The sequence below is a fragment of the Vanellus vanellus genome, assembly GCF_965231255.1.
Source record: "Vanellus vanellus genome assembly, chromosome: 5".
In the NCBI taxonomy this organism is placed as follows: Eukaryota; Metazoa; Chordata; class Aves; order Charadriiformes; family Charadriidae; genus Vanellus; species Vanellus vanellus.
In genome coordinates this window covers 50,100,087-50,121,623 of record NC_138910.1, presented here as the reverse complement: position 1 = coordinate 50,121,623, position 21,537 = coordinate 50,100,087, and the positions used below count along the sequence as shown (strand labels likewise).

The window sequence follows — 21,537 nt, the reverse complement described above, 5'->3', positions numbered from 1 at the left end:
GGCTAGAGGAGAGAACACTTTCACTAATACATAAATGCATTTGCAAGTGAGCTGGTAATTTCCTTTTTTTCTTGAAACTTTTTTAAAACCAGTGTTTATTTTATTTCCTTAAATCAGGAGCATTTCAGTGCCCGTGGCACTTCCACTTGAGTGGCATCTTCCACGTGGAAGAGTTGTCATTCTTGTAGTGTAAAAACAAGTTCCACATGGCTCTCCTTTGCATAAAGCTGCAGAAGCATCTGGATGCTGCACTCCCCACTGGCTGGGAACAGAAGGGAGTCTGAGAAAGACAAGTTCTTCTTCTGCACATCCTCACAAGGAGCCAAGTGGCAGGCCGCCTCTCTGGGGAGAAGCATCAGTCAGTTTCTGCATCAGGAGGCAGAAAAGGAACTACGTTAGACTTAGTAGGAATATTGAAACTCAGCTGCAAGATCCTGATCTAGTCAGTCTGGCAGACAAAATGCAGTGCAGCATGATCTTCAGTGCTCATTGGCTCTGGGGACAGGGAGAAAAAGCATCAGGGAGGGCTTTGAAAGAACATGGCCTCTTGGTCTAGCACATTCCTTCTATTTGCAGGCATTGATAGCGACTGATGACAAGGTGTCTTTGGATAGTGATGTGGAGGTAAATCAACACAAAATGTTACGTCTGGTAAATTAACTAGTTGGAAGTATTTAAGCTTCAGCTTTTCTACCTGTTTCTCTTGTGTATTCCAGGGAAGCGCGAAGCCTTTAACAACAACTCCTGTTTCCTCATTGCTGTGTATCAACAACCTGTAGGAAAAGCACATTTACCAGTACGATCTGTGTGCTGGTAACCTCAGACGTGGAGCAGAGGACCAGGGTGACCTGTTAGCTCTCTAGCACAGTGCCTGTCTGTCAAACTCCTGTGGAACAGGTTACCCCTTGTGAGCAAGTATGTTATCCTAATGAATGGGCTGGAATTAGCTATTTGGCATGTGCACATTTTGGACAGCTAGTCTGCTGAGTCACTGTGTCCTAGTGCAATAGTGCTACTTGAAAATAACCAGCTGGAGTGAAATGTATCAGAAAACCTGGCACAGCAGCTGTTTATTATTGCAAACACATTTAAGTTGTTTCTTAAGTAAATGGCTTATGAAAATAAGCACCTTATTCCCATTTTGTTTTCATTTCCATTTATTTTACAAGGCATCGTTCACACAATGATAACAAGGTACTGATCCAAACAATTCTGTAACAATTAAAAAAGTAAACATTTGTTGTGACCATGTACATTGAATTGCACTTTTAATAACAAGCATTACACTTATATTTCCATATTATATTTTATATAATACATGGATTTGTTACACAAGAACTGGCAGTACTGAATTGTTCTCAGTTAAATGTCTGATATCGCTATGATGCTCTTTTTTCCTAACTCTATAGGAAAGTGTATTTTACGAACTTTGGACAGACCCAGATAACAAACACAACTCCAGACCTGGAAAACTTAACTGTTACAGAGTCAGAGCTTTGAAGCTGCTCTGTTTTCAATGTGCTGAAGTGAATCCACCTTGAATGTCAGACTGAGGGATCTGGATCCAGATCATGCTTGATTAGACCCTTTTCTGCATTCATGTGCCATCTTTTCCCAGTTCAGAGAAGCCAGAGAACCTTTTCCATGGGAAAGAAACAGTTCCCAAAGCTGTAGAGAGCTCCTGGCCCAGCTTTTGAAGGTGGTGTCAGTAGCAGTGAAAGAGCAAGGATTACTGGAAGGAGGGAATTGGGATCGGGAGAAATATCTGAGAACATCTGCTCTTGTTTGCATCAGTAGTACCATCCATGTATTATATAAAATACAAAAATACGAGAAACTGAAAGGAAATTAGTACAGCCCAGGATTCTGGTGGTATCAAATCACAAATGAAACTTATGATACCAAATCCTTTTGATGTATTTATCCCCTTGTTATTCAGTTTCCTATATATTATTCTATATATAAGATATAGTTTTCCAAAGATACATATATATTCCTTTACAGGTTAAATAAAAGCAAGTCCCACCGAATAAGAAAATAAGAGGAAGTAATGTCCTAATTCTCTACCCATATCTTTTTTTTTCAGGTAAAAATAGCATGAAATACATTCAGTAGCAAAGCAGTTGGAATCCAGGGGAAATGGAGAGCCCTGTATTCCTGGAGGATTAACCTGTACATGTTAAGTCACAATCCTGAAATAAATTAGGTAGACTTCTGACTTGGGAAAGATAGGACCTTGATCAATGCTGAGTATTATTTATCCAGTTGCAAATTCTTTGAATTTCTCAAAATCCGTCTATGGATTAGTCCAGTTTTGAAGGCTGCTGTGATGTACACCTAAACCTAACTTGAAAGGTCCAAACTTGAGTGCTTCATTGTGTCTCCCCTTGGTATTATTACTTGGGAAGGAGGGACAGCTCCCAGTAGGATATTAGTGTAATAGATGGAAAAATAATGTCGTTCAAGCCTTTGTGTTTGCAAGAATAACGTGACACCTGGCGCTGTGTATACTCACAGCCCCGGGTACACACAGCATTACAAGTCTTGTGCAGCCAGCTGTTTGCACAACAGCCCACTCTGCAGGGTTCAGCTGTAACGGGCGTGCTCATCAGCCAGAACAGTCTCTCAGTCTTGAGAGAAAAATCTCTGCCCTGATCTTCACATTCCAACAGTAACATGTACTAAGGTTTTTTCTCTAGCAGTTGGAAGAAAACAACCAGAGACTTTCTATCTTCAATGCCAAAGATATTTAGGCTTATTAGATTATGCAGAAGTATGCCAATTATCCCTGAGTCTAACAGTAAATCAAAATAAGAGGTATAGTTCTCCCACACATACACTGATTTCACTGTAACTACTTAATAGAAGGAAGGGAACAGCCCTACCTTTATCCTGTGGAGAAAGCATGACTTATGTAGCTTCCAAGTTTTGATACGTCAGTGCCAGTGAATTCAGATTTTTCTTTACTCCTAAATTGCCATATTCAGTCAGTGAGTGACACATCATGACTCTGAAGTCAATGCAATACTTCATGCTTTGTCAAGGGACTGAATTCTTGCTGTTCTTGACTTTCTTTTTATCTCCCTCTACCATTGTAAATGGCTGGTTTTGAGTTGGTTTTAACACAATGGCACAGATGAAAGCATCTATCTTAAAAGAAATTTCAAGGGCCAACCAAGAGAAGTCCTTTAAAATGTCTAACAAGAAAAAAAAAAACTGCTTACGATGTAAGCAATTTAACTTAGCTGTAGCAAATTATATACTAATTAATGGGCAGGACAAGGATGTGTTTGTCAGCTGGCAGTACTGATTACATGGCTGACTACCTTTCCTGAGACTGGTTTTGCTAAACATTAATGCATACAGACCTCAGGGATTTTGCAGTTTCTTGGATTAACACCACACATGATATTCAATTTTATTGGTTTTAATTCTCTTTGAGTACATTTAGAATTTGTTAAACTAAGTGAAATAAGTCCTATTACTTTAGAATGTTAAGTTTGATTCACAAAGATAATACAAGACTGGTTCAGAGATGTACCATGTAACTAAATCAGCCTTGCTTCATTTATCCTGTAAAGTGTTACAGTCAAAGTAAAACCAACCTCTTTTTAAAGTGAAAAAAAACCCTTTTTTTCCCCCATATTGGGCATCTCAGGAACATATTAGAATCCAACAAGGTAAAACAGTTGTACCAAAAATATTCTGTGGAGGTTTGTCCCTAATCAAAGTAAAGGCTTTATTTCACAATGGAGCATTCTCAATAAAATTAAAAAATAAGATTTACTTCCACATATATACTGATAAAATTCAAGTTACTTTTAATATAATTTTGATGTGGACACATAGTTTAATACTGACTCAGGAAAAGAATATTAATCACTTCAGACTTAGGAGCTCTGTTAGCTGTTCCAGTGCCACATGAAAACAACAGTTTCAGTGAGACTTTGATGATGTTTCCTGCTGAAAAGCTAAACAAAGAGCCAGCCATCCCTGACAGATTAGTTGGTCTGGGATATGTGTGCACATAGCTCTGTCACACACTGCTGAAAGGGCTAATTAAAACTCAGATTTATTTATTTATTTATTTATTTATTTTTTCATAAGGAAGCTGTTTCCCAATCGCATGTACAGACAGCAGGCAGAACTTTAGCTTGCCGGGTTTAATCCTGCAGCCTTGCTCTTTTCCGTGTTTCTGAATATAACTATGCGTATTCATCAAGATAATGGCATAGCGCTATTTTCTTATTCTTTCAGTAATTTTGAGAAGACACGGTTTCCACGTAAATATTACTCTTCCAAATGCCACTGCTATAAACGCTACCTTGGATCTACAGACGGAAGGTGAAAATTGTTTACTGCCTTTATGTCATTGCCAAGAGTGATAATGTGGCTATTGCCTTCTGAAACCTTTTTCTGCTGATGTAAGTCAGCTTCCATGCTACAAGGTTTTGAAATCATCATGGCTAACAGGTAACAAACATGCTTTTGTCACAGAAACTCAACTTCCAAAGTCAGATAGCTGTTACACTGAGAAAGATGATGCTGTGTCAAAGCCAGTTCCATGAAACATGGTGAGCTTATTTAACAATTCTTTTTTTATGAACAGGGGAACTCCCACTCCCATGATTCGCTTGCATTCATTGGACCCTTTGAGATGATTTAACTCATTAACTTGGCAAAAGGCTAACCGGGGGGGGGAAAATCCACCCACATCTTTTTTCATTTTTAATCATCTCCAGTAAATGCCATAACAAGGACAGGGACATGACTGTACAACGGGGAGCAGGAGGCGTGAGATCTTTAAGCAGCAGTGAGCTGTTACGTTAACTCAGCTGCTCAGGGAATCAGTCTCAACCTTTTTTTTTTTTTTTTTTTTTTATTACTGCATTTTTCCAATCAAGGTTTTAAATCCACTTCTAAGTATGATTTAAGATAAATGAGAAATTCGGACACTTGTCAAACCATCAGTATCACTCATCGGCACAGTACACTCAAATGTAACAATCAAACGTATGCTTAAATGTCAGTTCAAACGTATTATGCAGTTTATTTTAAGTGTGAAACAGTACTGGTAAGTGAATGACTAATGCTAAGTTTAGACAGTCAAGAGAATGGAAACATTTATGGAAATATTATTAGCAAGAAAGTGACCAGGGAAAAAGATCTTTGTTAATATTTGCAAAAGAATTTCCTTCTGCTTTTTCTCACCTTTTTTCTCACTGTATTAATATTTCCAGATAATCACTGTTCTTGCAGATACGTTTTAAAATATTAACATTTTTTAACTCCTTACTCTTAGAAGAGAGAATAGTTGTGTCAGGACAGTGATTATATTTTGATCACTACTTTAAACAGCTGACTGCCTTTCAGAATCATTCCTTTGGCACAGGTAACATTAAATTTATACTACCCTGTTTAAAATAACTCACAATTATGTTTGACAACAAAGCACAAGATGGGTATCATTAAATTTTATTGTACAAAACTGACAAGGTATGGCATTCCTTCGAATTAAAAAAAAAAAAAAAAGATCAAAACACAACTAGTGTCCCTGGAACAATTTTGTAAATGGAACAATTAATACACAACCTTTAGTCCAGCAATGATATTTACCTGCAAGACCATCTTTAGACATGACAGGTAGAATTAAAAAAATATTCCATCAGTTCAAGCAATAGTTTAATTTTCCATGAAATAAGTATTTCTATAAATGCTTTATGTTCAATCAAAACAAATGCTTTTGAATTTTCTTACCTTAAGAGATACAAAACAACCAGACAGGTTTGGGAATCATCAGAGAAGTCTACCCCAGGGGAAAGTCCAGGTTTTGTATTCCACTTGAAAATGTTTGTTTTTATAAAAATAAGTAATACCAACATAGCATTTCCTAACCAAATTCTTCTAGCAAACAGATCTTGCTTTTGTGATGTTTTATTCATCAGTGCTGCACAAGACTTTTGCATTTTTTATTTGATACCTCATTTCTGTGTCAAATTCAGAATTTGAATATAGACCCAGGGAAAGGTTTTCATTAATTTTATTCATAAAACCCACCCTTTATTGCACAGGATTCACAAAAGGTCAAAACTATGCAAGGTCTTCAACGCCGCTTCTCAGAAAAACCATCAAATAAATGTTGAACAGTTTTCTCTTTATCCCAGTGGAAGAAATTACTTCTTGGAATTCTTAGTATAAACATGAAATAAAAAAGGGAACTAGATAACTTTATGTTAAATTCCAGTTCAGCTGTAAATAGCCTTTAAACATCAGTGCTACAAAGAACTGCACTACTTGCATTTCTGAAGAACAAACAATCAAAACTAAGAAAATATCAGGGAAGCTCATAAACAATTGTGCCAAGACAGCACAAGACTATCTTTGCTATGGCCTAAGCTTTACAAAAAGTGCTTCTCTGCAGGACGCAGTCACTGCGATAAACTTCTGAGATGGTCCCAGGGCGGAAGTTATCTAGACGCCCGCACACACACTAGTACTTATTACACTGTGCTTTCTATGAAGAGATTATGCTTCAGTACTTTACATTTTCCATTCTCTCTCTTCCTCCAGAAGAAGAAAAAAACCTTCTATGCAAGATAAAAATAATTTTGAATAATTAGTCATGTATTAAAGACCTAGTTTTGAAGTATTTATTTAACATCTAGTCATATAAAACAAAGTGTAAAAGTATGAAGGTATCAGAACGTGGCTTTCAGCAAGGCAGTTTGGGAAGTAAGAATTCAACAGAAAACAGGAATTATTTTTTCCCCTTTGAAAAGGGTCACATCAGAATGAATGAAAAACACCGAAGAATTTCACTTCAAGCCTGCACTCCTGCCTTTTGTCCTTTCCCCAAGAGGAGAGACCACTGGAAGAATCCTCCAGGGTTTCAGTTGTGTTGTTCTTTGTGCTCTTGTATCGGGTCTGGCTGGAACTATGTACTGCCCTCTTTGGGTGGCAGGGGCGGCTGAGGCTGCTGCGGTGGCTGTGTGCCTGCGGCCGTTTTGATAGAGTTCAGGGTTTTGCTAAACCAAGAGTTTTTGGCAGCTTGGATTTCATTCATAAGGGCTCCTCTCTGGTGCTCCAGCTCCTAAGAAAGCAGAATAGTCAGATTTGATCAAAACCTCATTAATTAACGAAAAAGCATCCTCAAATTCAGTCCCTGCAATCCAGCACTTTCCTTTGTAACCTCCCAGGCACTGGCAAGAGAAGACAGGTTGAAATTGTGGAAGTGGCAGAAGAGACTTAAATATACAAATGAAAACCTCTTTTCTTTTTTTCTTCTGTTTTTGTTTTTTTAAGACAAGAAAGCGTTCTGGAAGTTCACAGGTATACAGTGGTACAGGTATATGCTCCTTTTTGGAACAACTTTTTGCAGGATCCAGAATTATTTTGGACTGAGCACAATGACATTAAGGAGACTGCCCTGCTGCACTGGGATTCCACATACCTGAATTTTGCACTTGGCTTCCACAAGCTGCAGTTTGGTCTGTGCAAGCTCCAGTTCCATCTCTCTCAGCTGCTTCTTCAGTGCATCCTTCTCATCATCTGTTTCTATGCCTTTATTCTCCATGCTTAGAGCAGGCAGCTTCAGTGTCCCCTCCTTACTGAAAATCTCACTGCAGTGTTTGCAGGCCATCACTTTACCCTGAAATACCCAGAAAGCTCACTTTTAATCCACGTAAAAGGAGTTGCTGTGCTTCCTGGAAGAGCCATTTTTATGTTAGACTGCTTTTCTGTCAGTAATGCTCCAATTATCTAGTACTGTAGTTTTCATATTTAACATGAAAAGAATTTGAGAAGTTCATGAACAATTTCCAGTGTATATTAACCAGTATAAAAATTCCTAAAGTCTACTTAGCATTCCTAAAATCTACTTTGCTCGTAGATTAGAATTAGTCAAGCCTTCTTGCTACCAAAGCTTTGTAATATTTTGCAGTATTTATGCCAGTACAATTCAGAAGACTAAATTACACTCTAGGGACTTTTCATCTTCCCTAGAAGCATTTGACCAAATTAATACAAATTTTGATATTCTAAAGAATGCCAGGTAGCTTCTCCATATTTCCAGAAGTAAGCGAGCAGCCTGTGCTCACTGCAAGGGACAATACTGTCCTGTTGGTGCTTGTTTAGTATCATAGGGGTTGTCCCTTTTTGCCAATGATGTCTGACACACAACGGTAAGGTTCTCGTGCTACCTGGAGAGGTGAACCAGTTACTCATGGCTGAAGATGTAGCGCAACTGGCCTGGCTTGCACAAACTAAAATGGGATATTGAGCTATTTCAGCAGATTATAGGAACATCAAGTCTAGAATATTTTTTTTATCGATACCATAAAAAAGTCACTAAAAACAACAAATCAAGCTATAGCAGAGGGAAAACAATTCTGCCTACTCAGTAATGACAAAGCAGAGGGATGGAATTATTACCTGATCAGGACACGTTTACCTCTAGTGCAGATGTTCCTGGTAAGGGGGTTTAGAGAAGAGATAGGAACTGCTATGGAAATTCTGGGGATGGCCCAAGCTGTGCCAATTACTTAAACCAACTCTGCTTAAATTACAGAAACCCAAATATAAACATTGTCCAATTCCGCCAATTTTGACTCCTCCGCTGTGCCCACTAGAGAAGCAACATGTTTTCCCTTCTAAAGCGCTTTTATTTTTTTCTGCATTTGGTTAAAACAGCCTAGTAAATCCTGTCTCTCTACATTTGTTGCCAAAAGTATACATTTCAAGAGGAAAAAGAAAAGCCAAGTACTATATGCACTTCAATTTGAGATTTCCACCCTGTCTGATACAAGATACAAGAAGGGAAATAAACCCTTTCATTGTTTACATCTGATGAAAAATGCATGTGGGGCTATCAGTGCAGGTGGGTGGACACCGCTGTTACATTAAACTTCAATTCACATTTTGTTCTGTATCCCTGGCATTTAGCAATACTTGGGTTAGAAACATCCCATATGCAGAAGCATCATTCTCACCTTCACAACTTCCAGTTCATCTTTACTGGCCGCTTGTTGTTTTTCCAGCCTGGTACTCAGCTGGGAACAAATCTGGAACAGAGAAAACAGACTCTTAGCTAAAGTTTATTATACTAAAATACAACATGTGCTTTTTAACAATGATTTTTGTTAGAGCCAACATTTCTTAAATTCTGCATCGCTCAGGCATATGCATTCCCCCTTAACAAATCCACTGCTGCTGATAATGAGACTGAAAAAATGGCAGTATTCAATACAGAACCTGAACAGAGACTGGAACATTTTATGGATTAATTGGTTTATAATGTTTATACTGCATGATGTCACAGAGTAAAGAAGCATCCACCCTACAGTACTAAAATTAGCTGAAAGAGGTTATTCCTAATTACCTAAATTAGGAGACTGTTTGGAAAACCACAGAAAAATTTACAACAAATTACAATGCTTGCTCTCTGAAAGCCTGAAACGTAGTGTATCTTATTTAAAGGACAAGACCTGCAACTCTGAAAATTCAGCTCTCAGAACAGGTTGAAAGAAGAAATACAAGAAAGTGTCTCTAGAACAGTACCTGTTTATACTCTGCAATAATGGCTGTGGTTTTCTTGATCTCAGATTCTGCCTTCTCTAGCTGCTTCCTGAAGACTTCCTTCAGCTAGGAATTGAAGGAGAGAATTTACACAGTACAGCGAAAGAAGTTCTCAAAACGCATCATCAGATTGTTCTCTCAAGGTCTTGCTGCATTTACAACAGTTCTACAGCTTCTTACCAAATTCCAGTTCTTCAGACAAGTGTCTGATTTACTCAGCATACAAATACTTATTATATTCAGTTATAACCAAAAAGTCTATACTGTTATACAGTGTATCTCTGCTTAGAGAATTCTCCTGTAAGGCGATTCTCTTTCTCTGCTTTAAATGGTGGTACAGCATGGTCCACAGAATACAAAACAAGAGCATTACTATTAAGTGGGTTTTACTGATTTTGTTTTTGTTTTTCTGCACACTGTCACAGCAGGTACGGGCAGACAGATTATTTGTTTGTTTGGAGATAGAACAGAGAGAAGAATCTCTCAGCACTATCGCTCTCATCTCCATAATAGCAGACAAAAACCTGGTTTGGTCTGTGACACATTAAAATACAGCTAAATCATTCCTCCCTCATTCAGAGCCACTAAATTTTGAGAGCCCTTTCAGTAGGAAAAAGGCCTCCACTGTCTTGTTTATAGCAAACAGAGAACTTGGCAATCTCCATTTTAGAGAGACACAAATAATTACTGTTTGATTGTTGTAGTCACTGTTGTCAAATGGCAAAAATAAAAATCAGGGTATCACTTCTGAAACAGACTTTCACGTGTATTCGGCAAGTTAGATACGTAGGATTGAAAAACTAAGACTGAACATTTTGTAAACAAGTACGAGGCCAGGTCAAGTCAGCAAAATTCTCCCCACCCTCAACTCTGTTCTGCTGTTGGTTCTAGCTTCAGACAGAGACATTCACAACTTTATTTCAGTGAACCAGCTGCTGAATCCAGAATGGCCTCTGGTAAGGCAACAACTGCTCCAGCTGTTGTTTAGATAATTTAAAGAGGTCTGATCACGTCTCCTTAGTTGTGATTGCTCACCACCAGTGAAAATCATTATTACAACATTGGGAAGAGGATAAGGTATGGAAAACTGAACATTCAAAGCTCAAGTAAAGGAAAACACCTAAACCCATACTTTTTTTTAAAAAAAAAAAACATTTACCCTGGCACTGTAAATTTTTAATTGCCACTATATTTTGAAAACAAAATTCTTTCCACAGTTGCAATACATTCATGCTTTTCTGCGTATCCTTTTGCTTGCATTTCCTTGCAAAATGGGAAAAGTTGGAGAATGCCCTACCTGAGCAGTTTCCTCTTCCTGCTTCCGTTTCTCTTCTTCAGTTTCCACTAGCTTCTGTTTGGTCAGGAGAAGTTCCTTATTCAAAACATCCGCTTTGTCTTCAGCCTAGAATTAGAAACACTGGCGTAAATCAGATGTTAGCTGTGCCAATACAAATGTATTGGTATATACATCTCAGAAATATAGCAGATTCAGGTTCTAGCATTGCGTTTTCCTGCCCTCTGATGGCTCACCTAACCTATTTTTTATATGAAATTCAGTTTTCAAATAGCTATTTTCTAAGTTATTTCACTGTGTTTCAACAACTATTCAAAAGGACCCTTTTGCCGTGTTTACCTATGCCCAGATGGCAAATAAGTATAGATACTAAGTCCTAATGCAAACCTAATACAAACAATGATGTACAGAATATTTTTGTTGGGAACAATATTAATCTAAGCGAGGGCAGCATGATTTAGATCCTTTATAACTTCAGATTCCATTTTTGTCTCTGTCAGCGGGGAAAACAGATATTGTAGAAAATGTTATGTGCCTGCGCTGTACCTTACAAAGTATCCTGTCGAAGACAAGCATAAAAGAGACAAGCAGGACCGCCAGATAAAACAGTTTCTTTATCAGTACAAATAAGTATTACCTGGAGAAAATTGATACTGTGTGTCTACTGGAGAATATGAATTTTCTCCTTTCTTTGAAGGGCCAAGCTTGTGGTGAAACATACTGGGAATGCTTTGTTTTTGTGAGCGCTATCCTCACTGATCATCAGGAGAAAAATATATTTCCCAATGTCTGGATATATTCTGTTGATCTCCCCAAATGGGAGATACACACTGCATCACACCACTCCTTTTGTTCAATAACTAGATGCTAGAACAGGCACAGGCTGTGGTCCAATAATACTTGGTTTGCTGAAAATACAAGGGGGGAAATGGCATTGTAAACAACAAATAACAGTACAGAGCTTGTCTCTGGGTTGCAGTTTGTTTTTCTACCGCTACCAGTGGTGTTAGCTTATCTATCTGCCACAGTGTTAATTATTAATGAGGGTGTTAGTGATGATTGTGGGGAGCAGAAGCCGCTTTACCAGGGCCACGACTGAAGAGACGAATTGAGGATTCCTGCATTGCTTAGTGTGTATGTGGCTGTATGGGAGAAAGGAAAACGAGCAGTGAAAGACTGGAAAATTGGTAAGATTGACATCTTGGAACAAAAGAACTTGGGGATGACAAGGATATTTTGATGAAAGACTTGTTTAAGATGTGCTTTGATGGAACTACAAATATTTCCTCCTTTTACGTGTTCATTCCAGGTTCTCCAGGCAGCTCAGTGGTGTATGGTATCACCAGTCCTTGCACATGAGGAGTGCAGTTAGCACAAAGCTTTTCTTTCAGTGCCAGCATACTGAGGCAGGGTGTGGGGAAACTTCATGGAGCCACTGTCATCTACAGAAAGACTGCTAAAATGCAGCAGAGCAAGGAATAGGACTGGCAAAGGTATGTGCTTGGCAGCCGTGTCATGATACTTGAGAAAAAAAAAAGCACGGGCAGCAGCAGACGTAAAGCTGCTTTATGTACAGCTACTCCTGGGGAGATAGAGCACCTCAACACATTGCTTTTGGCCTTCACATTGTTGTCCTGCCTGTGTTTGCTCACCAAGACAGCTCAGATTTTTAGAATCACACCGATCCGAATCAGCAGAGCCTAACTGTCAAGGATCTGCCTAAACAGAAATACAAATTGCACAACTGCGATGAATGATGTTTACAATTCTGTAGTTAGATATAGAAAGCCAAATAACTACAGGAAATCAAATTGAAGGCTCTTGCGAGAAAAAATTTTACATCATAAAAGGCACTACAGCTCTCACTGAGCAAGGGACTGATCACGAGGTGTGGTGGAGTATGGCCCTCATGTATTCATACCTTAATAATAGCTGTTAAAACACTCCAGAAAGAGGAGGGTTGAGTATGTAGTTCTCTGACAGTCATCCCTGAGATAAAGGGCTCTGAATGCTGCTACCCTCCACATTCCAGTCTTCACAGGAAACAAAAAGTTATCAAAGGACACCCAGGATTCTAATTTTTGGTGCCATGCCACTTCATTATCTCTGAATTTTGTTGGCTGTACTAAAACTGCTGTGAAAAACTGATCTACATAAGGTGGTAGACATTCTGCAAAGCAACTTCCCTTGAAATTAGTCTTTTGAAGAGTATGTGATACCTTTTTCAAGTAAATGTTCATTCTTTTGTATCTGTCTAAAGGTTATGGCTTACATTTTCTGAAACAATCCATAACAGAGAAGATGCAGCCAGTGATGTTAAGACTCCACTGTGAATGGCTACAGTTGCATGCATGTGGAAATCTGGCTTTCTGACTGCAACTAGAAGTGAAGTTGTCAGGAAAATAAAGGCACAAATAATTTTACTTTTAATGTTGTGTTCACGCTTTCACTTGAGCACAAAGCAGGGCTCCTACAATTGGTGTTGCCAAGCCTGAGCTGGGACCCATCTCTGTTAGCGTTACCTGGTCCAGGTCATTCCGTAAGGCAATTTTGCTTGTTACAAGCTCATGGGCAAGGTCATCATTCTCCTGCTCCAGCCGCATACTTGCTTCTTGGAGCCTGCGGTTCTCCCTCTGCACAAAGAAAGAAACAACCAGAAAAGGAAGTTAATCCTTATCAATATTAAAGAGCTATAAGTGAGCGTATTGTGTGTGTAAAACACCAAGAAGGCAAAAGTGCACATTAAGACAGGACTGCTGCTCTGGGAAACAACAGTGAATTAAGCCAGCAGTGCAAATGCAGCGATTCCACGTACATCCCAATGGTTATGTTTGCGTCACGTAAGTGACACACTGATTGTAGGGTTTCTCTGTCAAAAGTAAACACAGTCCTCTCCACAAAAGCACTTGGTTTCTACTTGGTCATCATCGAAAGAAATTAGGCAGATAAAATCCCACCTAGCAGCAGTGAACAGGGAACAATTAAGAGATACTCATAATAAGAGATACTCATGTTTCCAATCAAAAGTAGAAAGCTGTCCTGCTCCACTTCACAAAATTTTGTCTGCAGGAATCCATAAAAGTAGTCCATTTTGTAGATGACATAGTGTCAATTTCCCATCTTCTGTGGGACCAGTAAAGAACAGCATTTAGCAGGGAACTCCCTACAGCTTGTATAACGTGTATTGCCATTTGTGCACTTTCTCTGTAAATTGTGCCAGTGACAACAGTGCACATTTTACAGGATACCTGCTGAGAAAAAGTGCCAGATGGAGAGGAGACCTCAAACCCTGAGCACAGGCCCAGAACCTGCTCGGTGGGCAATGCACAGCAACACAAAATGCAAAACTTCTAGACTGCATGCCCTGGTCCTCACCACACTGCACTCCCTACCCACTCCGCACAGGCAGAAATGACTATGGAGAGAAGGTAAGTACAATGGAGAAGAATGAACAGTAGTAATTCATGATTTTGAGAAATCGGTTTCAGTGACTTCTATGGCTGAGAAACAGAATCATATTTAAAAGATGTCTGTAGGTCAGTGAACTTCCAGGAGTCCACGTCAAATACACATCTTCATATTCAGAAGAACACAGCCAGCTGGGACAGATAGAGGTGCCCTCCTCTAATGGATTTTAAGAGAGCAAAAAATGTGCTGGCCTTCAGTCACACAATGACTGTGTATCTTTCATACCAGAAGAGACTGCAAAGGGAATCTGTGCACTATGGAAACTCAAGAAAAAAACACCAAGTTCATATAGAAACTCATAGGTGGAGGAACAATAACCTAACATGCTAAGATTTCAAAAAGGACCTGTGCTCACTTGAAAGGTAAGTTATGTTCTCCAAGAAAAACAGAAAAGTGAATAAATATCAGCACTTAAGATAGCAAAAAATTTCCAAGAGGTGTTCAGTGAATCCCTTCCTACAAAATGTGGCTTCTTTGCATAAGCACATTATTCACCTGTTTTCACTTCCTCCTGCTCACCAGCTACGTTCAGATTTTTTTTTCTTTCCAAACTCACCACCATGAAACTGCAACTTTCATTTATATTGCGAGAAGATTTTGCATGCTTGTCTTAAACAAGAAAGGACAACTACAGCTCTAAGAGGATGCTAAAAAAGATCTCTTTTATGTGGGAGCTTCCTCTGTGGCAGGAAGCAGAACCTCTGCAAATACTCTCCTTAATGTGACCCTATTGTGCAATGAGACTATGCACTGCCCTGTACAGGAAAGTAAGTTTGTTTCCCTTCCAAAAGATTGTACTTTAAATAACTTGCTTTGTTACAGAAACTGTAAATAAAATACTTTTGTTTTAACACAGTTAAAATAACCACTGCTAAAAGACACATAACTTTGGGGATTGTTTTTGTTTTAATTGCACTGTATTCTGTGTGGGACAAGGAATTTTTTAAAGTAAAATTATTCTGTAAGGATAAGATTAAATTTAAAGTGTAAAACTGAATTGCAGTCTTTACCACTACTAATAATAATCAACATAATTTTAAAAGGCTCTAATGTGTCTTTATTTCTGTATTTTGTCCAGACCATCTTGGAAATGCTGATTTTTACAGACACAGCTCTGCCAGTGAGCAGTTGTCGGAAAGTGACTTGAGCTCAGCTAAAAGCTGGGACCGGATCAGAACGGTAAGAACAGTATTGCCGCCAGGTGCTGCAGCACCAATACCTTTTCAGAGGGATGTTGCTTAGAGGGAGAAATCAGCAAATTCTTAAGACTTCCACAGAATAACCCAGAAAGAAGTTTGCTTAAACATTTTTGCTATGCTTTTGCCAAAAGCTTCAGTGTCTGCAAAGCAAGCTGCACAATGTGAAGTTCGAAGTTCCTGCTTTGCATTCGCAGACAAGTGGGTAAGCAAGCTATGTGGTTGGAAATGCGCTATCCTCCTCTTAAACTAGAACTTACATGGCACGTTTTTAGTAAGTTAAAGATCTCTTACCTTGGGCATCCAGTCAATAGCTAAGAGATGGTTTTATCTCGTTCACCATACTTTAAATTTCCAGCTGAAAGCCTCTTACAGGGCCACCTTTACTCTCCCTCCACACAGGGCAGTATGCGCAATTAGATGGTTTGTCTTTTCCAGCTCCTCCCCCCAGATCTAGCAGTGAAAAACTGCCTCCTTCCTCAGGAGGAAACTCTTAATCTGCTTAAGTCTAAATAAAACCTAACTTTACACAGTAAAGACAAAAATATCAAATAGCTTTTTTTCATATGCAGCAAACTATTTCCAATGGCTTTGAAATATTTACAGGGTTTTATAAAATACCATTCGCAATGGCATAAAGTTCAACAGATGGAGCTGGTTTGTTACAGCAGGACTCGCATCACAGACAGCATTTTGTAACCTAGCATAAGCCAACTTGTCAGACCTGCTAGTTTTCCTTGGTGTAAACAGACAGCTTCCTGCCTTTTCTCTACACATCACTAACAATTTGCTATGACAATTAGTTCCTTCTCTTCAGCATTGCTCAGTTTCTAAGGTCAGTAAAATAAGAGATTCCTCTTTCCAAAATTCCTCCTTTCTGTTACAAAGGCAGCTGGTGAACTCTGATTAGCTTTTAAAAGGAGGATACTGCATTTCCAAAAAGGGACAAACACTGCTGATACATACAAACACAAATAAACTTACCTCCTGTAAAGTCACAGACCAAATACTGCTTTCAACCATTGGTGTAAAGACAGTGAAAACAGGATATAAAATAATTTTTAATACCAACAAAGACAGCCAAAAAAAAATGTTGCTGATTCTTCAGTGGGTTTTTGGTTCTGAGTTTTAAAGAGGATATACTCCAGCTTCCATCACACTCTGGACGGAAAGAAGAAGGCAAATTTGAAAGCAGTAGGCAAGCCTCAGTTCAGGAAGACTGAAAGGCTGAACTCCACCCTCTGCTCCCTTCCAGCCAGCCCCAACGGGCAATTCCTGACAAGATTAGTGGTGATGATGCATCCTCTCTGTCCTGCTACTCAAGCGGGGTGTAACAAGTCACAAACCTTGTTAAGCAATGTCACATTTTCTGATGAGCAAACACCCAAACCCCAGATCTCTGGGCATCAACAGATTCTCAATGGTGGAATGAAAATACTGATTAAAATGCACTTTTCTGGATGTGAGCAAACTGAAGTCTTCATAAGCCCATTGGAAAGGGCTCTTGATTGAGAAGAAGCACTGAAGGAAAACCCTGTGAACCTCCACCTAGGAACACAAAAGGCTTTTACAGCAAACCATCCAGGAAAACCTCTCATGGGAAGCAACACAGAGGCTCCTGGAGGTGGTTTGTGTTTTCTGTTTGTTGACTCTGAAGAAGGGTTCCCAGAAGTGCCCCAACACACTTTTTCTAAAAACCACAAACAAACAATGACCCACATCAAGAGTTATGTTTTCCCTCATGATGGTTACCAGTTACCATGACTCTGAACAAAAATGACCAGTGTATTAATTTTTGCTTCCACTTCAAACGTGCAAAAGGCTATCATGTCCAAATTACACATTTATTCAGACAGACAACTTCTCTGTTGCACAACAACGTCCACAGAGAAAAAGGCGTTTCTACTCTCAGAACTGAACCGTGTGCACAAGCAGGGTCTGCTTGCAAAACTCCATCCCTTCTTTGTATGGTTATATCGTCTTTATTTTAAATCAAAAAGTCACAAGTCCAACTCTGGCAGTTTCTCATCAAGTCAACCAAAACCCTGTTACATGAGATGTTCTCAAAAACAGAAAAAAAAACCCATAATATATATAACTATATTGCTATTTTTTCTGCACATGCAACTCACTTTTATTCCTGGCTTCTGTAGACAATTTGTAATTTATTTTAACCAAATGTCATGAAACTTGTGTCAAACAGCAATTTAGAACATATTTACTTTTGCACCTTTTAAAAAATCTATCTGACAAAAATATGAATGATGATTTGTTATAAGCAATGGAAAATAAAGTGAAAGGGTGTGCATAAAAAAAATAAACACACTTTTCCTAAATAATTCTTGTAAACACAGAAGGAAACAAACACCAAAAATAATGGCACTCTCTAATACTGTCCTTTTGTAAGTCAAATCACAATCAACATGTAAAATACGAGCTGGGCAAGGAACTCCTGTGGCATGTAACACAGCTTATTGTAGCACATGAATTTAACCTGTCAAGAAAACGCAACTGGTTGATGGCAGCCTATGGAGAGTTTGGGGTCGGTGGGACTGGAGGAGCACATGTCCCTGTCTGGATGTACCCAGCTGCCCTCAGGCAGGAAGCATCTCTTTCCTGGCGTTTCACAGGGGGCTGCTCAGCCCCACCATCCCCGTGTTTTCAAACACCTCTAGGACCCGAGCGGTGGGAAGGAGAGGAAGAAGCATGGCTGTGCTCTCACACTGCTCTGGTTTGGTTCTGGTATCCCCTGGATGCCCGGGTGAAAGTCAGACACACATGCAAGAGCTGCGTCAGCTCTGACAAGTTCCCTTTGCACCACTGGCACCACAGCAGGGATGGACCAGGAGGAAAAGATGGCAGTTCAGCAGGAGCTCCACTGCCATTGCCATGGCTGCTCCCACCCCAGTGCCACGCACGGCCCATCTTCTACTCTCTCAACAGTCCATCAAGCCACTGCCACTGAGGGCCAGGTCACAGGGAGGTGTCTTACTCAAGACATGCAACTCAGAAGTGCCAATGTCTCTGTGGTCCTGACAAATCTCTATTGGCAATAAAAACTGTAACACGCTGCAACCAACAAAAATTCTAACCTAAAAACTATCAACAGACTGAAAGCCTCTTTCCTTCTTGACCTATACGAAGAATATGCTGCAGGGATTTCCACTCCAGTAATCCCATCCAAGAAACATCCCCTTCCTGGGCAGTAAACGAAATGCTCATTTTGTTCTGGGAAGAGAAACTGTAAAAATTACAACTATGTAGGCCTTCAGGGCACAGCCCACACGGAGAGCGCACAAGGCCAGAGGGAGCTAACAGCAGCACTGTGCTCAGAGGCAATACTGGATTTTCAGCAGCGTAGATTCAGTCCTTTCCAAAACCAAGCCTGGCTGGGCAAAGCCTAGCACTGATTCTGCCAAACTGAAATGCATTTCTAAACACATGGGCTGCAGAGCGATCATTTAAGGGACAAGCAAACTTGGCTCTCCACTTTCTGCCTGTGAGGATCCACACAGCTTGTCCTTCTTGCTGCCCTTTGGAAACACTCTTGAAATGTCAATTCCTACCAACCTCAGCTCGACATATTAATAAAATCAAACAGGCAAGACAAGGAACAGAGAGCACTTACAAGCATTTCTCCATGACACCCATCAGCTGAAGAATGCATCCGAACTTTGAACTTAATGTGCAACTAACCAGTTACAGGGACTCTCTCTAATCACAGCATTGCTAAGAGGATCAGACCCAATCCAGCTTAATAAAAAAAAATAAATCACACAATGAGTTTCAAAAGTGCAAGCCAAAATGCCAGGCTGTGATCTTGACTGTGACAGTGACTCACATAAACAGTGGCCGAAGAGTCACTTTCCATGTCCTCATTTGCAGCTTGGGGATGATGTTCTTCACCATCCAGCTCCCAAGATTAACTAGTTAATATGCTTCCACAGAGGTTTAACAAAGCCTTATTTGTTTTCTAAGTATTTAATTCCACAGTACTATAAGCGAACCACTGGAAAAATACTTAACAGCAAATTGTGTTTTTTTCTGAATAGATCATACTCACTATTGGCTCTCAGCTGCTACAGCAATCCTAGTTCTCACAAACAATAAAATCTACACCCTTTGACATCAAAAGAACTATACTCAAAACATAATTTTCACAGGTAAATACTTAAAAAGAAAAAGGCAGTTTTACTTTCTCTGTACCTGTAGCTTTATCTTGTCACATTTACGAATTACAGCATAGTCTTTCACTGTAGATTTTCATATTGTGGTTTTCTGAACATGGTGCACTTTCCTTATATTCACAGACCACGTAAACCTGTTGCACCCAGTATGATTACTGACTACTCCGCACTCCTTATAGACTCCGTACCAACTGCAATGTCACTTAATATATTAAGGCACAATGAAGAACAGCAGGAAAACAGTACAGGTATATATAAGCAATGACAGTTCCCAGGTAACCTGGGCAATGGGCAGTAAAGTGGGCTTCACCTCTGGCAGCTTCACCTAAAGAAAACTGAATTTTTCAAAACAGGCTAAGCAATAAATGGATCCTGAACACTAAGTGAAGTATATGCCTGGAGGCAGAGCCTCCATCACACAAAAATCGATGGCAACAGAATGTAGCAGTGACAATAAAAACAAATACATTAGAAAGATAAGCAATGCTGATCCAAAATTAAAGAACTACGCTTTTTTTGGTGAACTATCAAGCTATCATATTAATAACTGAACTTTTATTTCTCTGCTGCTTTAAAGCAGGATATTTATTACTATTAATTCTCTTGCAGTAGTACCTTGGGACCCCAGGAGAGCTCTGAGTCCCACTGTACTAGACATTATATTAACAAAAAATTACTAACGCCTGGTATAAACAGAGATGAATAGTAAGGATCATGTCAGTCAAGGAAGAGTTCATCTTCCAAAAGTCTCTGTGGATGCCACTGCACACAGCTTGTGCTAGAACAATGTGTATTTTCTCCTTTTTGTGTCTGTAGCTGAGAATCACCCTTTGTTTCTGCGTCTCATGAAGACTTCCCGTAAAAGTGCAACAGCAGGAGAGTTACCTACAAACATATAAACTGAAAGAAGAAAAATATTATATGTGGCTACTTGCAGATGTCTTGAGAGTTACAAATTGTGATTGAAATATTCCTGGAAAAAACACTAAGTCCAAGAGTTCAAAGTGCTTGTTCAAGAAAGGGGATGAGTTCACCTGTCACTTAAATTCCCTAAAATCTGCATCAGCATATCCCAGAGAGGTGAGCGCGGTACATGCACCTCTGCTTAACCACTGGAACCGGGTCACTCCCCATGGGATTCAGCCAATGAAACAGGTTCCCATATAGCATCTCCCGTACCTTGTATCTGTCCATAGGATCTTCCTGCTGCAGCTGACTCTCTCGCATTGTTTGGTACTCTCTCTCATATTTCTTCAGCTTCTTTGTTGGCACCTGTGGAACACATTTGGAAAACATGCATTTAAAGATTAAAGACACACCAGAAAGGCTGTCTGAAAGCTCTTCTTGCAAACAGGAAGCGAAGGTAGTGCTGGAAAGCTGCTGCCAAATAAAGTCACTCCCCGTTGCCCCCTTTTCCCTACTCAGCAATACCATTCACATCGACAGAAATCTTTCTGTGCCTAGTACTATTAATTATTCAAGCATTTAAAGGAAAACGAGTGAAGGAGAGACATTTAATAAGACTAACAAGAAGAAAAAAAACTGTGAACAACAGGAGTGAGAGAACAGGGAAAAGGAAAATATGCTTTGATAGGTATGATTCAACAAAACAATGCCTTAGCAAGAAAACTGTTAAAAGTGAGATTAGAAGAAAGGAGTGTGCATGCAAAAGGGTTGGACGCTTCCCAGGGAGAGATCAAAGTAATGTTTTTTTTATTGCTGAAAGAGTATTAATATCTAAATTATAGATTGTGACTGATGCCCTCATGAAGTCTGGCATCAGACTTCTCCTAGGCAAAGGTGGAGACGCTGCAGTGCT

General features: G+C 39.5%; 1 protein-coding gene across 3 annotated transcripts in view; it reads right to left on the bottom strand.

The window, feature by feature from the left end:
* Nucleotides 1-4,319: 4,319 nt before the first annotated feature.
* LOC309672787 (rab GTPase-activating protein 1-like) overlaps nt 4,320-21,537 on the bottom strand; it is a gene marked incomplete at its 5' end in the record, with an annotated part of 117,408 nt that continues 100,190 nt past the window's right edge. For 2 of the 3 annotated variants that reach the window (XM_082484380.1, XM_082484381.1), the window contains 7 exons: nt 6,891-7,090; nt 7,451-7,648; nt 8,988-9,059; nt 9,556-9,639; nt 10,871-10,975; nt 13,390-13,500; nt 20,898-20,990. In XM_082484380.1, coding sequence (XP_082340506.1) covers nt 6,935-7,090; nt 7,451-7,648; nt 8,988-9,059; nt 9,556-9,639; nt 10,871-10,975; nt 13,390-13,500; nt 20,898-20,990 — 819 coding nt within the window. In that variant the 3' untranslated portion in view covers nt 6,891-6,934. Of the gene's footprint in view, nt 7,091-7,450; nt 7,649-8,987; nt 9,060-9,555; nt 9,640-10,870; nt 10,976-13,389; nt 13,501-15,825; nt 15,924-20,897; nt 20,991-21,537 lie in introns of those variants that run through there. The other variant, XM_082484382.1, reaches the window with a different exon arrangement.